This window comes from Pyrus communis, chromosome 14 (genome assembly GCF_963583255.1).
Source record: "Pyrus communis chromosome 14, drPyrComm1.1, whole genome shotgun sequence".
NCBI classification, from domain to species: Eukaryota; Viridiplantae; Streptophyta; class Magnoliopsida; order Rosales; family Rosaceae; genus Pyrus; species Pyrus communis.
Genome location: NC_084816.1, coordinates 2,262,478 through 2,274,320, shown reverse-complemented (window position 1 = coordinate 2,274,320; position 11,843 = coordinate 2,262,478). Strand labels below are relative to the sequence as shown.

The 11,843-nt window shown below is 34.5% G+C and overlaps 1 protein-coding gene across 1 annotated transcript; it reads right to left on the bottom strand.

The window, feature by feature from the left end:
- Positions 1 to 9,216: 9,216 nt before the first annotated feature.
- LOC137715402 (protein transport protein SFT2) lies at positions 9,217 to 11,624 on the bottom strand. Its single transcript, XM_068454722.1, has 4 exons — positions 11,296 to 11,624; positions 9,873 to 10,140; positions 9,662 to 9,766; positions 9,217 to 9,467 (listed from the first exon to the last, which is right to left on the bottom strand). Exons 1-4 carry the CDS (start codon positions 11,499 to 11,501, stop codon positions 9,357 to 9,359), a joined length of 690 nt encoding a protein of 229 aa, XP_068310823.1. The 5' UTR covers positions 11,502 to 11,624; the 3' UTR covers positions 9,217 to 9,356.
- Positions 11,625 to 11,843: the final 219 nt, after the last annotated feature.

The following is an 11,843-nucleotide window of genomic DNA, read 5'->3' as shown; positions in this document are numbered from 1 at the left end:
TTTCATGTTAGTTATGTTTCGGTGCAATATTACGTTGCAACATTATGCTAAATGCATTTCATGAACCTACGTGTATAATCATGATAATAAGTCTAATGGTCAAAAGGTCAAGAATAAAAAACTAATGTAAGCTTAGTCGAAAACCATTATGTGAAAGGATGAATATCTATGGAGCAGATTTATGACATCATTTTTTTATACAATTTTTAATACATATTTTGTGGGCCTATTTCATAGTGTATTTTAATTATCAAAACCGTCTATTTTTTGAGAAAATTATATATAAATCATCCTTGCAAAAAAAAATAGACGAATTAATATCCGGTCCCTGGTTACTAATGTTTATTGACTAAGACCTTATTAGTTTTTACATTTTATTGAAGTCCCTGACATTAATGTATTTAATAATTTACATGTAAGTTACATAATTTTTTTTTTTAAATTAGTAATTGATTTAGGGTTTTAATACTCTCACCCTTATTAAACTCCTAATTAATTTTCAATTTATAACATTTCCAAAATAAAGAAATAAATAAATTAGAATAAGTTTGTACCCATCAATTTTTGTACAATTTTTTTTTAATTTTTAATATTAAATGTAACCAATCATATATATATATATATATAATCCATTCAATTTTTTTCTATTCCATTCTTCAAAATTATATGGGTACATTTTATTTTGTTGATTTGAGAATGTATGTCACATCCCGGCCCGGGCAAGACCACTTCTCGGGCCCGACTTCACTGTAGCACGATATTCTCCGCTTTGGGCCCCCAGCATACCCTCACGGTTTTGTTTCTGGGAACTCACACAAGAACTTCCCGATGGGTCACTCATCCTGGGAATGCTCTCGCGCGCTACTCGCTTAACTTCAGAGTTCCCATGGAACCTGAAGCCAGTGAGCTCCCAAAAGACCTCGTGCTAGGTAGGGATGAGAATATACATATAAAGATCACTCCCCTGGGCGATGTGGGATGTCACAATGTATCCATGTCAAGTTTAACTGGAAAATTTAATAATGTTATTGAGTCTAATATCTTTTTTTTTTTTTTTTTTTTTTATGGTTTTGAAAATTATACCCATATTTTGGTTAATTTTGATAAATGTACCCATGTTTAGAGTACACAATACTTTGAAGAGTATAATTTATCATCTGATATTTATAATCCCACAAATGATGGATTTTATTTAAAATCTCATTAATAGAAACAACTACACATTTCAATTTTTAATTTAAAAAAAATATAATAACGTACCTAATATTATATTAATGTGAGGGACTTCGATCAACAATTGAAAAACAACAAGGTTGGTTTTAGTCACAGAATATTGATAATTGGGGATAAGATCCAAAGTCTCCCAATCCAAAACCATTAAGACATTCATTTGTAGTGAAGAAAGTGGACGAATACGGTTCTACAAAGAAACCCTAAACCCTTCTTCAAACTCATATGGTGTAAACACGGATCTGACCTATGTGTGTGTGTGTGTATATATACACAAATATATTTATATATATTCGTTCTGCATGCAAATAACTAAGGACATGGAGTTGAGTTTTAAGAGAAAAACCCTAATTTTGTATATAATTTATAGATAATCCATAAGTTGTTCAAGTGAATATACTAGATCACAAATAATTGATGAAAATACGAGGAAAGTGGTTTGGATCTGAATCGCAATATCTTTTAGATATTAGATCGCATCCAATATATTCAGAACCAAAGAGTTGGAGGAATCTGAGATTTTGTAATAGCTAATGGCAACAAATATAAAAGGGCACGTGATATGAACTTGGCCCTACTGGTTTAATATAAAGCACTAGCTGTAGAAAGATAGTGCTATTGGCTGCTGCATGCATGATGCAAAGATGTAGAATAAAAAAAAAGTTTATATTTTCTGGTCTATTCTTTTAGTTTAGTTTATGGACATCGATCATGCTTTCTGGATTAATTATAGTGCCATGTTACAACCTCCCTTGGTGCAATTTATTTATTTGTTTTGTCAGTTCTGGTTTTGGCATGAGAGAGAGAGAGAGAGGGAGAGAGAGAGAGAGAAGGGTGGGTTGTATGGAATTGACATGTTCTGCTTACGGTGCCCATGTAAACTCTACTGTTTACGGTGCTATGTAAGCAATACATGATCACTATACAAACGATACAACGATGTTATCGATATACAATGATGCTATCGATCTAGCTTTGTGAATGGTAGAGCGGGATCTCTCTTGAAAATGGCTCATAGTTTATATTTTTCCAAGAACTTTAGCCAACCAAGAAAGTGGACATGCATATAAAATAGATTCCCATCATCTGCTGAATTGGTGATCGAGAATCGCCTATGATAGTGAGAGAGGGTTTCTTTGGAACTGTACAAGCTAGTCGACCACCTTTTGTCATTAATTGGCTATTGTCACACGTGTTTTGGAGTTTGAAAATTGGATAGAACCCTAATTTTTTCAGTCTCAGAATAATAATAATGAGGTCTTCTATTCGCTCTAAGGGCTGTCCAAATCAAAAGGAAAATTTGATAAGATTATTACACACCATGCATGCTATTATATATACACACATGTATAGAGTTGGGATTTGGAGATATGCATTTTTGACACACGTTTTTGTGAGGCACACTCCTTAATATACTTCAACAATCCAACATCTATATTTTATGTCTCACTACAAAGGTCATGTCAACCAAAAATGCTCAAATTCGAAATCATATGATCATTGGATTAAATGTAGTGTTTCATTGTAGAAATGTATTCATTCATTTTCTTCACTTCTAATGAATATCTTAATAATTTTGGATAATTTTTTACAACAATGCTCTATGAATAATGTATTAAAACATAAAAAACTTAGATCATTAAAGTACATTACGAAATGAATTTTACAAAATAAATATCAAAACATATTTTTAAAATATGTGTTAAAAATGTGTGTTCTCGGGTCGTAAAGGTCTCATCAATCAAATCTGTACGGTCTACAGCCGTCCAAAGGGAGAAAAATTTTGATAAGATAAGTATATACTACATTATGTTATCATGTTGACTTAATAAGTCTAATCATTTGGATCAAGAAAAAGTAATTTGGCCATATAAATTTAATTTGTACTTCTCAATTATGAGAAATTGTTGTAGCATGTAATCGTAATATTGTCTTCTGGTATTACCATTAGGTGAAACAACTTACAAGTGAGGTAACAATCGTGTAGAAATTTTAAATGGAAATCTTATGGAGAAAACCAAAGACAAAGAATTCATATTTTAACTTCTTGGATATGTATTTCAATCACCTTTTCCCCCTCCTCAAATCCAAGAACCCTCTCTAAACTTGTTTATTTTTTTAAATTTAGTGTTACCATGATCTTGGAAACTATTCACTATTATGCGCAATTGGATCACCAGCGACCATTTTTTCCTTTAAAATATCTCTTTTTTTTTGTCGAACCTTATAAATGTCTCTTACTCCACACAGTTTTTTTAGTGAGTAAACGTAGCAAAGTTTGGTGGTGTCGTTGCTTCTGGTGGTGGCGATAGTTCTCATAATTTTGGCCTATGGATTGTTTTAGGGTTTTTATTATTCTAGGGTATTTGGGCTTGGCTTGAGATAAAACTAAATTTGGTGAATGTTAGATTTTTAATTGTTTGTATGACATTTTCCAATGTAATTTTTGGTTTTATGTTTGCTTGACAATTTCAATATAATGTTAGAGTTTATATAATGGAATTAGTTTCTTTTATGCACTATTTGTAATTGTTGTAGGAAAGAACTATTACTCATTCTTTGTTTGCATAGTTAGCGTTTTTTGTTTTCTTTTTGTATGCCAAATTACCGATTCTTTCTAAAATTACATACATTGTATTCTGTCCGTTTGAACATTGTTATGAGTGTTCTCTACCACTTGAAAAATAAAATCCACAAATCCTTTAGCTTTCAGCAGTCAAATCAATTGGAATGCATAATTGAGGTTGCACTTAAACACTGATAGAATTGACACAATCAAGCATCTAACCATTTTTTTGGTCACTTTAATTAAGATCTAATCTACCATCCAGCCTCAAATATGATCATTGCTAGCTTTAGTAATCAGTAGCCCGCTTATGACAGACCAATCCTCCTCATTTATCCTCTTCACCTAGTCAGATTAAGTACTCAAGAAATGGTGAAATGAATTAATCAATTAACCCACCATTTGAACACTGACTTGGCGTAATTAGCCTTTTGTGTTTTGCTTAATCTATTTTTGAAGATGCCATTTGATCTTTAAACCCACCACTTTGCCCCTTTGTTTTTAGCTTTGTGTTTACTTAGTGGAGAAGATGGCCCTTCTCGTTTCTCAATAATTTTTTTTCAATACAGAAAACAAAGGCTTTTAACACATACATTGCATCTTCTTGCATAAGCTCCATATCAAAGGTCAAATCCTTGTCCCCAAGTTACAATTTTCTGTCATCATCTTCCTGATTCCTAGATTTGGGTGTTTGAACACGAATATTAAACCATTTTATTATCGTTTTAATTTACATGAAAAGAGGATAATTGGTGTGAGGCGGATAATTGTTTATTAAACTTGCTTCTTTACCTAAAGCACCACTTGTAGCAATCCTAACCGACCCTAAACGGTCAAAATTTGTGTGCCCGGGGACCCAACGCGTAGTGTTTTTAGTATTTTTAAAATTTAGGATTAATCTCAGTTTACTACCTTGAAGTTTATTAATTTTTAACATTTAATACATGCATTTTTTTCATCATAGAGTGGTATATAAAGTCATAATTTTAGGACACTTTCATACATCCGTTAAGTTTGCTGTTAAATCAGCCGTTAACTAGTGACGTGGCGCTTATGTGGACGGTGACTAAGCACCACGTGTCATAGGGGCCTACATAAATATTAAAAAAATTAAAAAACAAATTAAAAATTAAAAATTAAAAAAAAGTTTTTGGGATGTCCCCTACCTCAACCCCGATCCCCTATGACACGTGATGCCTAGCTATTGTCCACGTGAGTGCCTAATCACTGCACAATATTACTGACCAAATTCGAGTTCGACTTGTGTTTGGCTTGTCAAAAGCTCAATTTGTAAAAGAAACATGTCAATGTTCGGCTAGATAAGAACAAGAAACTAGATCTTGCTTTTTTCACGAAAACAACTCAAACTGGATTCTATTAAAGAAGTTTGCTTGGAATGGAAGATCATGTTTAAGTTTATGCTTTTGGAGAATTATGTTTACTAATTTTTTTTCTAAGATCAGATTGAATACATTTCAATTTAAGACGGAGATTGATATTATGTTTCACCATCTTCTTATGTTTCTGAAGAAGCTACATGAAGAAAAAAGATTTATGTGACTATCTTAGCGTATTATGTCTGAATTTTTTAGTGTTGGATTATTTATGTGTTATATATTTTATTATTAAAATATATGTCACCAAATTGCAAATTTTTGTTACATCAGTGGACCACATATTGTAAATAGATTGAAATAGAAGCCCTTCAATCTGAGTTCGAATATTAAACAAGTCAAGCTTAAGTAGAGTGATATTTAGTTTGACAAAGTTCGTATACCGTTCTTGCAGAGGTGTAATTCTAAACTTAACCTTAGCGTTGTATGCAGGACCGCCCTAAGAGTAGTCGAGTAAGGTGCCCTAGATTTTGGCCCCAAATATTTTTTTATATATCTTTTGGTATATAAATACTATAAAACTAAGGGGTGTGATATCCACACACTATTTTTTACTTCTCACACACCCTTTTAATTTTTGGTCGTCAGATCGGATGAATTAAAGAAGATCAACGGACAGAAATTAACAAATGGTGTATGAGAAGTAAAAATGGATGTGTGGATAACACATCTCAAAACTAAAGTGAATGACACAAAAACCTGCCGATGTAGTGGAAAACGAGTGGCTTTTGCTTAATTGCTTCAGGTTAAAAATATGAAGTAAGCATTTATTTCTTAAATTAAGTCAATATAACTAAAAATCCCGGCGTTGAAGACTCCCTCAAAGAAGCATATCCAAATATAATTAGGAAGCCTAATCTAGTAACAATTTTATATTTATATTTTTAGCCTGTCAAATCTCCAATAACAATTAGGAAAATACACCCAAAAAAAAAAATCACAACCAACACAAAACAGCACGCATCCAATATTTTGCCTCCTGGCCAACATATAAACCCTAAGTCTCTTGCAATTCTCTCTTCTTTCAAATTTCAATCTCTCTATTCTATAGGAGGTGGAATTTAAATCTCACAAAATCTTCTAGATCGCGATTTAAGGTGATATAAACTATGAAATTAACAATAAGGTAATCAAAGAGAAAATTTTATCTTTTTTATAGTTTTTTTCATTGGTATGGTAATGGACCAATGGTTTTGTGGATTATTTTTTGCTCCACGGGTTTGATATTATAATTGTGTTTGTTGCTTGGTTTTATGTAGGTATATTTGGGAATTGTTAATTTGTGATGCTCAATTTTGGAAAAGTATAATAGAATTTCTTCTATTTGTCGATCAAGTTTTATCATTCTTTTTTACTTTATCGACTTAATATTGAGTTGAATCTTGATTGTTGCGTTGTGATTTCCTGATTGAAAATGAGTTAATTATCATGCCTCTTATTAGAAATAGTAAGCTTACTAACACAAACATAAAGTATCTCTCTAGGTCTCAAATGAGAAAAAATAAAGAAAAGGAAGAAGTATTAATAAAATCTCAAGTTGGATCTCTTAGTAAGTATTTCAAAAAACAAGTTGACAGTATAGTGAATGAGGAACAAGATGAGCCTATATCTGACAATGTTAATGGAGAGCCAGAAGATGACCATCTGATTGAGACTAACATTAAGGAACATGATCAAGCTAATGAGAATGGAGAAGATAATGAAATTGTGGAAAATAATCATAATGGGAAGATAGTGAGAAATGTCTCAGGATGTTCACATTGAAGATTTAAGTGGAGAAATTGTTTTTCCTTTAAATATTGATGATCCAGGGAATTGGGATAAGACTAGTCATAATCTTAGAGATATGTTAGTGGAAAGAGATTCTAAAAGAGTTTATGATGTCATATTCCCCAAAGATAATTCAGATAGCCATTTTTCTCCAATACATTACATTAGATGTAATTGAAATTGTGGAGACAATGAGAAGTTGTATGAAGAGAATAATGGAATTTTTCTAAATGTAATTGAAGTGATTGTTGAGTTTGATCCTATAATGCAAGAGCACATTCCACGAATTGATACACATGAGACCCAATACCATTATCTTGGTCACAAGATTAAATACAATTGTTGGCCAGTGAGGTCAAAAGTACAATCATGGGAAGAACCAAAGAAGCAAAATGTTTTTCAGTGATACTTGATTGCACTTCAGATGCAAGTCATGAAGACCAAATATCTCTTATCTTCGATCAACCATATCACAAGAAAGATTGCATTGGTTAGTTAATCAATTGAAAAGAATTGGTTAAAAAATTGGATTATGTAATGTAAACTTAATTAGTATTTTCGACAAATAAAAAAACACTTAATTAGTACATTTGTGTCTAAAAACGTGAAAAGTGTAATATTTAAATAATATTTGTATATCTTTCTTTATTTGATATTAATTTTTAATGATATTTGATGTAGGAATAATTTTTTTCAGTATTTAGCGAATACCTTTTTTTGTTCTACATACCAATTTGAAGGGTCGCCTATGGCCCTCAAATTCTCAGGGCTAGCCCTGGTTGTATGTAAATTCCATACAAGGTGTAAATCTATAATTTCATCAAATCAAATATGTACAAAACATCATCTGATGAATCAATTTGGGAATAAAACTCTACGTTATTATTAACTCCAATTTGTAAGAGATGCAGTGAGGAATGCTATCAATGTGTATAATATCACTCGAATGCATGAGAAAACGACGTTTCAAGGATTTCTAAATGTAATGGATTATTGGGGTAAGAGTCCTCTCCGGATTAATTCACCCTGGATCCTTGGGTAAGGATCCTTTCTTCTTGCAATCAGCCGAAGATTGTAATCCTCGCCCTCACGACCGGTAGGCCCGTCTTCCTCACACTACCGCCGGCGATGACGGTGGGTGGGGATCAGATCGGCCACTAGCAACCCCGTCTTTATTCGTTTGTTAGGAGTCAGAGCGATGGTGGTTGGTTTTCCTCTGAGTCAGCGTCAAAGGCGTCAATGAATTCCAAGCGTGTGAAACCCAAGAGTTCTTCTCCGTCTTCGATTTCCAAGAGGAAGAGGAAGAAAAATCAGCACCAGAGGAAGAGGAAGACGAAGGAAAAGAAAGATTTTTGACCGCAAGATTTGAATCAAACGACCAAGATTCGTAGAACACAGATCTAGAAAGGATCCTTACCCGATAAATGGATGAACACAAATCGCAAATTAATTGGGTTGAATCAAGAATCTCAATTTGGGCCTAAAACATAACCTTAAAACCCAACATAGACGTGTAACTTTATAAGAAGTTTGTTTCCGGGTCACGAACATTCACAGCAAAGCTCTCCAACTATACTCGACATATTCATATTGGTCGATGTAGGTCAAGTTAGTTCCCTAAAACAATGTTTGGTTTGCACCGATCTGATCGCCCTCTCCATAAATTAGAGTAGTTTAAAACGTCAGTTTTGTCAACCAGACTGCCAATTGTGGTTTAACTAGTCCAATCCTATTATAATCCAGTCTTCTAGCACTGATATCTGAGAAAATTTATGGTTCTGAAAAGGCAATAGGCTAGGAGTCTTTACCACAACAACAACAAAGCCTTTTCCGACTAAGTGGGGTGAGCTGTATGAATCCAGGAGTATCTCTTGCTAAAAAAATTCAGATGTCGAACTTCAGGATGCAGTTATAAAGCCAAGAGCCTAGCCAAGACAACTAAACAAAACAATAGCAGATTGATCTTCAATCTCACACATTCAACGCTGCTTATTGCGACATACTGACAATAACTATCAGCCTGTTTTCTCAGTTATAATTTCATCATTCAGCATACACCTAAATCCTCCCCACAAGGCTTAATCACATAAGATTAGTTCGGTTTTCATTTACCTTCTTGTCGCCAATTGCGAGCCATCAAGATATTTCATACCTTGCGGAAAAAGCATCTCAGTTTTCTCTGCCATTTGATCTAAAATTGATGTTTACTACGACTAAATAAAAACTTGGCAAATAGAGGTGCAATTTCAGAGGGAGAAAGTGAACAAGAATTAAACTCCCAAGATTTTAAACATGATAGATGCCACTCAGAAATATGTCTCAGGCTGTTCACAAGTTCAACTAGACTGACCAAAAATCGTAAGTAAGAAATATACAAGGCAACAAATAGGTCAGAGTCACCTCCCAAAACATCGCATTACTGAAGATGTAAGGGCAGAAGATAGGAACTTCAAACCCGCAGATCCACCAGGAAAGTATGAAACAGCATAGTATGCAAGTGCCAGAACCTGAAAGTTTTCATTTGATGTTTGAACACAAGTTCAGTGTCTGATAGGATAATTAACAATCTTTATGAATCAACATAGTTAAAAACAGATATCCTGGCAAGTAGATATATCGAAACAGATTTAAAAAGCAGAATCATCAGCCACATGGAGAAAGAATCAAATAGTAAATCTTAAGGTAGGAAAACAATTGATACCTGTAACACAGAGAAGAAAACAGAGAGGATGTAACTGTGGAGTACCATGGATACATATATGGTACCCACCATACTGCCTAAAAATCCAACGGTAAACGGAAGTCTCTGCATATATCGTGGAAAAAAAAAACAAGTACATCATCAGACAAGTAAATTAGGTGTGGGCTAGGTTACAGAGATAAATGAATAGGTACATATGCCATCGAGTTACCTCTTTTGAAGACATGTGAGCAAGCTGATTCTTTGGACCCTTGAGTGCAAAGAATGATGCGATAATAAAGGCACACCCAAGTGTAAAGCAGATAGCAAACTTCTGAGGCATCAACACCATGACAGGAAGGAACATGGTAAATGCGATAAAAACAAAGAACACTCCAGTGGCTAGAAACAAGCCAAAATACATGAGAGCTTTTCCTGAAGGGACATTACTAGTAGCAGACTGGAGGCTCCCAGGTATATCTCTCACTCCTTTTGAAACCCTAAACAGGAACCGAAAATCAAACAGAGGTTACAGAAATGCTGAGATAAAATAAAAACCAAGAAAACAAATCAGTATTAACTTTCATACTAAACTTGTCCATTCGGCAGGTGTAGGTAAACTATACAAAACTAAGGTACCAAGTGAGTGATAGTTTCAGGCAAAGAAAGGGAGTGAATTTATGTTTAAAAATGAATAACCAATTTGATGCTTACAATCAGAACAACCTTCCCATAGAACAACAGAATGAAAATTTGTGTGCACTGCCGCCCACTCCCCCCCCTTCTCTCCCTAACTCCTGATTTGTGTCTATATGCTGCATTAGTAGGATAACCTTTCTGCCCATCATGAAGGAACAACAAAACTATTGAAAGAACTGTTAGTTTTGAGTCTTGCTTAGTTTGATTTGTGAATTGTGAAAATTAAGAACCTTAGATCTACCACTCAAAATCCAGTGTGCATTTCGCAGCTTCTTTCTAATCATACAAAGATGCAGCAGCACAACTATTCAGTTTACACATCTACTAACTTAAATTCACTCCACTTTGAGCTAACATCCCATTTCTTAAGCACCTCGGACAGGACCCTCCACAAGTCCTGTAACTCATACAGCTGGGCAGCTCTTCATTTAACTACAGTCCAATCATACAGTCAGAAGGAAATCCATAGACCCCAAATCAGAATATGAAGCAACATAAGCATCATGCACTCAATCAAATACTAAATTACTAATCCCAGATCCAAGCACAGAAATCAAATACCCATCATCAAAATCTATCATGTACACAATCCCTATCACAAATTTGACAAAACGGGTCGAGATATCAGCTTATTCTACAAATCCACCAGCTCCTAAACCCCTAAAAACCGAAATCTCCATATCAGATTCACCTAAACATGCACTCAAACATTACCATCCCAGCATACTATACACAAATATCATTAATCCAATATCAGATTCACTTATTTATACACAAATTCCAAAACCCATGATCTAGTTCAGCTAAATATGCACAAAATAGAAACACAATGATCAGATTCACTTAAAACACACACAAAATCAGAAACCCACAGCCAAAATCGCCCACAAATAACTCTACAGTAACTAAAAAACTGAGTTAATTAGGCAGGAAACTAAGATCAGATACGAACTTACACGCTGAAAGTGCCGGAAACGGTGTCGTTAGCAGAGCGCACCGCAGATTCGAGATCGAATCCGAGTCCCAAAGAGGAGCTCTCGTCGGTGGATTGTGAAGCGGCGTAGGAATTCCAATCGGCCAGCAAAGAAGACGACGACGGCTTCTGCGAGTCGTCGACGCCGCTGCCGGTCTGCGAAAACCATTCCTGCGCCATCTTCTGCATCGTGAAGAAGCTTCGCCGTGGAATCGGGAAAGTCGCTGGCTTTGTGCTTTCGGGGAATTTAAAATTGGAGAATGGAAAGGAAAGCACGTTTCTTTTTGGTTTGCGAGTTTCTTTGTCGAAACGTTTTTTTTTTTTTTTTTTTTTTTTATGGTTGACAGAAAAATGGCGGCGTGGTGGTTACCCGGAATATTTGTCGCCGTAGCGGCTTACGAATTAAGCAAAAGGTTTGGCAGCTGGTATTGGTTTTAATTTCAATTTTTTAATTTTTTGGGCCGGGTGGTTATTATTTGGGCTTTTCTTCTCCTTGGGCTAGGGAGGTGTTTTTACTTGTATTTGAAGTTT